General features: G+C 50.2%; 1 protein-coding gene across 1 annotated transcript; it reads left to right on the forward strand.

The window, feature by feature from the left end:
• The first annotated feature begins 497 nt into the window (after nucleotides 1-497).
• LOC109364256 (ankyrin repeat domain-containing protein 26-like) lies at nucleotides 498-5,046 on the forward strand. Its single transcript, XM_019610908.1, has 5 exons — nucleotides 498-2,747; nucleotides 3,251-3,332; nucleotides 3,434-4,048; nucleotides 4,419-4,571; nucleotides 4,692-5,046. The coding sequence occupies exons 1-5, from the start codon at nucleotides 2,698-2,700 to the stop codon at nucleotides 5,031-5,033; spliced, it is 1,242 nt and encodes a 413-aa protein (XP_019466453.1). The 5' UTR covers nucleotides 498-2,697; the 3' UTR covers nucleotides 5,034-5,046.
• Nucleotides 5,047-5,053: the final 7 nt, after the last annotated feature.

The raw sequence follows: 5,053 nt of genomic DNA on the forward strand, positions 1-5,053 counted from the left end.
TCGTCCCCCTCTACTCAGCTCTTGTGAGGCCCCATCTGGAGTACTGTGTCCAGGCCTGGGGCCCCCAGGAAAAGGAAGACGCAGTTCTTGGAATGGGTCCAGAGGAGGGCCACTAAGATGATCAGAGCACTGGAGCACCTGTCCTGTGAAGAAAAGTCGAGGGAAATGGACTTGTTTAGGTTGGAGAAGAAAAGGCTCTGGGGAGACCTCATTGTGGCCTTCCAGTATTTGAAGAGAGTGTATAAACAGGAGGGGGAATGACTGTTTACATGGGTTGATATTGATAGGACATAGGAAATGGTTTTAAACTAAAACAGGAGATTTAAGTGAGATATTAGGAGGAAGTGTTTCACTCAGAGGAAGGTGAAGCACTAGGACAGGTTGTTCAAGGAGGTTGTGGATGCCCCATCCCTGCAGGCATTCAAGACCAGGCTGGATGTGGCTCTGGGCAGCCTGGTCTTGTGGTTGGCAACCCTGCCCACAGCAGGTACCATTTGTCGTGGTTTTGTGATTTTTGTTGTTGGTATTCCATGTCATAATATCATATAAAGCAGTGGGAGTTAAAGGTTAATGTTCTTGTTCTGTGATTGCCTTTTCTGGGCATTTTGGATTTCGGAGGTGGGGGGAGGAGCGGCATTCCCGAGAGGACTCCGCGGGCAGAGGAAGGAGGGTGGAGCTCCTGCAGGAGCGCAGCCTCTGTACGGCTTGTGGAGTGTCGGTTTTCATGGCCGGGAAGCACGTGGCTCCTTCTGCGCTACACAGCGTAAGACTTCGGCTTTGGGCTCTCTCTCATTTTGTTTGAATTTGTTGGACCTAGTAAATAAACGTTCTTCTTCAGATCGTTGCCACTGCTTTTCTTTTTAGATTCATTTGTTGTCTCCCTACACTTCCCGACCCGTCTCCACCTTTAGTGGCCCTACAGAGGCGCCAGCCTGTGAATCACTCAATAGTCACGAGTCTGGGCTGGGCAGGAGAAAACGATTAGCAACTATTTTATCTCCTCTCCTTTGTTATTGTTCCCTTTTTTTTTTTCTTCGGGCCTGTGTGCTCTGCCACAGACAAAGATTCACAGATAGGACCGTGACACCGTTTCAGGCTATGTTCATGCCACCCATTGATAAAACTGGGCAGAAATAGCAGAGCTGGCACGGAACTGTTTGCTCTGGGAGTCATGTATCTAGAGCAGTAGTACACCGTTCTCTGAGGGCTTAGTACAGCCTCCTTTTCAGAACATGCATTGCACCACGCTGCTGCTTCCTTCCCAGCTAGAGTCCCCGCTCCCTTGTTGTGCATGACACTGCCTTTCTCTTTCCTGAGAATGGCTCTTTGCTCTTTTCTGCAGGGACATTTCCCTTCCCTGTTTCTACCAGCTCCCCGATTGTTCCGGTGGCCCCACAGCAAAGAGAAGAAAAATTGCACTTCTCTGCATTGTATTCAAAAAATTTTACCCTTGGTCTATTCCTTCTCAAAAGGGAAACAATATGTTACAAAAAGTACAGATGTTTTCAGGGTGTAAGGGGGAAATGCCATTCCCAGCACACCAACAAAACGGTGTATATGCTCATAATGTGAGGAAATTCTTCCAGATCCGGACAGCCAGGGAGCCCAAAGCTTCATTGAATGCTCCAAAGTCTCCTTTTTTGCTCCAGATCCCTGTCCGTTTTCAGGGGTTACAGCCTCATTCCGCGGCCCACCACCTCACTTTTAAGCCATGACCCTCCATGCTGAGGGCTCAAAGCTTCACTTGAAAAATGCCGAGTCTCACTTCAGGGCCCAAAACTTCATTCTTAAAACCCAGAGAGACATTTCAGGATTCAAAGTGTCCTCTTCATTTGGAGGATGAGCAGTGAGGGGCACTTGGCTTAGCCAGTGGGGAAAGGAGCGGCTCAGTGCATGCCCGGAGGGGACAGGGGATCCACAAGAGCAGCAGGAAGGCAATAGAGGAGCGGTAAGCACTGGGCTATGGAAACGCAGAGGGGAGAGCGTGCGACGAGGAGAGAGATGAGCTTGGCCATGGGAAGTGGAAGGCATGTGAGCATATTGGAGGGAGCAGAGGCTATGCCAGCAGCTCTAGGAAGGAGCAGAAAGGATGTAAGCATGCCTGGAAGGGATGCTTAAGGGACTCAGCCATCCCCAAAGGGGAAAGGGAGGATGCTGGAATGCTGCGTGAAGGATGTGCCTGTGAACTAAGGGGACAAGGGTGACTCAGTGCTTGTAGCCAGGGTAGTAGAGAAGGCATGAAGACACACCGCAGGGAACGGAGGGGCTCTGTGTGACAGCAATGCAAGAGATTTGGAGCAGCAAACTTGGGCGTCCCGTACTCCTGGAGGTATGCAAGGGGTTGCTTCCTTTGGCCACGTCGCCCTGGTAATGCATACATTTCATGAACACAAGTGCCCTTCCCTCTGCCCCAAGGGCCTTACAAAGGGACCATTGGTACTGCTAGCCCTGGCAACTGGCACCGCGTGTCACTTCACGTCACCAAGAGTCACTAAACCTTTTGTGATGTCATAAAGCGCTCAGCAGAACTGGGGCCCCACAGGCACAGCCCTCACAAACACAGTGTCTGCAGGTGCAGGTGCAGGTGCAGGTGCTGGTGCTGGTGCTGGTGCTGGTATTGGTATTGGTACTGGCAGTGTTGGCACTGGTGGCGGTGGTGCTGGTGGTGCTCGTGGTAGTGCCCAGTCCCGACGGATCATGGAGAAGATCCGGAAGTTTTTCTGGAGATTGAGAAAGACACGGAGAAGGTCTGTGCCTGCTGGTTTCTGTTCTCGAGGGCACATAGGTGTGCTTAAAAGCCTGGGAAAATCAGCACATGTCCTGATGACGGCAGCTCAGCCCACAGGCAAATTCGGCCTCCCTGCACATAGCTCGTCCTGTGCATATATACCTTCCAGAATGACAGGACACCCTTTCTAGACATCATTTCTTCCCCTCCGGTCACCCCCTCCATCTCCTGCCTCCATTGGCCAGTATCAACTGGAAGCAGGAAGAAAGGCTGCCTGGGGCTACTGTGGGCTGCCAGCACCCCTGGGAGTAAAGCGTGCTGTGTCTTTCACAGCAGTCTTGCTTTGAGGAAAATCTTGCCGATATACTGTAGCATACAGGGAAACAACATTTAAATATGTACTAGCAAGTGTGTGCTGCTCTCTCCCACTTCGCTGTCAGTCTGGAACGGGTGGCCAAGAAAGGGCCGTTAGGAGTGCGATAGGCAGTGTGAGCAACTGAACGTGCCTTCTGTCTTTTCTAGGTGCAGCGTTTGTGTGCACCCTACGGACTGCACAGAGCAGGAAAGCCAGGGAGAAGGCCCTTTGGAATATGAAGTCAAGCAGGTGACAGTCTTCTTCTGGTTTTATAAAATGCTTGCCATGGCATCCTCTTTTGAGCCGATTTCCTTAAATGTTGACAATTTCTATTCTTTAACTTTGAACAGGCAGAGGGCAGCGCAGATGGAGTAGCAGCGGCAACTTCATCCCCGCTCCATCTCTCCAACATAGATGGAGTGGCAGTGCAAACTTCTGAGCCGCTCAGTCTCTCCAACAGAGATGGAGAGGCAGTGCAAACTTCTGCCCCGCTCAGTCTCTCCAACATAGATGGAGTAGCAGTGCAAACTTCTGCCCCGCTCAGTCTCAGCGAGACCTTTGAAAGACACTCAAGCTCAGCAAACGATGCTAAGCAGGGATTTAAGAGACAACTTGAGCCCTCCTGCGTAGAAAACCTCCCTGGGAACATCTCTGAGTTGCAAAAGAGCAACAAGACCTTGCCTCAGCAGCAGAAGAAATCCAGTAGCAGAGCTCACAGGCGAAAGAGACAACTGGAGCAATGGGAAGAAGTGCTCGAGGAAAAGACATTGCTTTTAGAAGCAAGAGAAAAAGCACTTCTCCAGGCCCGGAGGCAGACGAAGGAACGTCGTGCTTCATACCTTGCAAAAGGTGAACCGAGAAAAAAAACTGCAGAGTGGGAAGTTCTGCAGGAACAAGTGGCCCAGCTCCAACGTGAAAACCTCTCACTGCGTCAGCAGCTGGAAGATGCGCAGAAGACCAACGAGGTAAGAGCAGTGAGTGATGTCTTTAAACGCGAGACAGACAAAGTAGAAGAAAAGGTCAGGTGGACACTGAAGTAGAGCAGCTCCCAAAGGCATCCGGCGCTTCAGGAATTTACCAGCTATGAGCTACCCGCCGGGAAGGCCCTCCTCCAGTTGCCTCTGTTTTGTTCCCTTTCTGCTGCCATTTGGCAAGTGGCGAATCCCAGCTCTGCACCCCAGTGAGGGTCGGGCGATTCTCCTCTACCACTTTTCTTCCCTTTGTGGCTCACTCAGAAATATGATTCCTAAGTATAGGAACTGGTAAGCAAAAATAAAAACGCAGGCTTTAGTTTTTTACCTTTTGCTTCACACTCCTGCACCATTGTTTCTGTAGAGAACAGTTGGACAGCTGCAACAAGAACTTGCTGAGGCTGTTGGAAAGCAGCACGTCGCAGAAGCATCCCTGAAAATTTCTGCCGACTTGAGTGACTCACTGAAGAAAGAAAACTCCAAGTTGCAAGAGGATTTGGACCAGGCTAATGCCAAGGTATGCGACATCTGTGAACACGTTAATAGGGCTGAAGCTGTTCATTTCCTCCAACGAGTAAAAGAGAAGAAATAAGCTGAGAACAAGCATAGGACGCTGTTGTTTTTCCACTGCATACAGGTGCGTGACCTTTATGCGCAGCTGGAGTTGGAGCACTCAAAGTTGCTGCAGCAAAAAAGGACAAATGAGGAGCTGCGAGTGAAGGAGGCTGTTCTCAAGCAGCGCTTAGAGGCTGTGGCGGAGGATTATAAAATATCAGCGTGGATTGAAAAGAGGCGAGAAGAAAAAATGCAAGAGAAACTTGCCGACAGTTCCAGAAAGCAGTCAGCTTCAGAAGCATCTCTGAAGCGTTCTGAAGATTACTGCCGTTACCTGGAGAACGACATCTTGATGCTGAAGGAAGCCTTGGACGAGGCTAATATCAAGGTATGCAGTGCCTGTGAGCATGTTGGCGTAGATTAAGCTGTTCTTTTCTCCTAAAT

The sequence above is a fragment of the Meleagris gallopavo genome, unplaced genomic scaffold (assembly GCF_000146605.3).
Source record: "Meleagris gallopavo isolate NT-WF06-2002-E0010 breed Aviagen turkey brand Nicholas breeding stock unplaced genomic scaffold, Turkey_5.1 ChrUn_random_7180001830026, whole genome shotgun sequence".
Classification (NCBI taxonomy): Eukaryota; Metazoa; Chordata; class Aves; order Galliformes; family Phasianidae; genus Meleagris; species Meleagris gallopavo.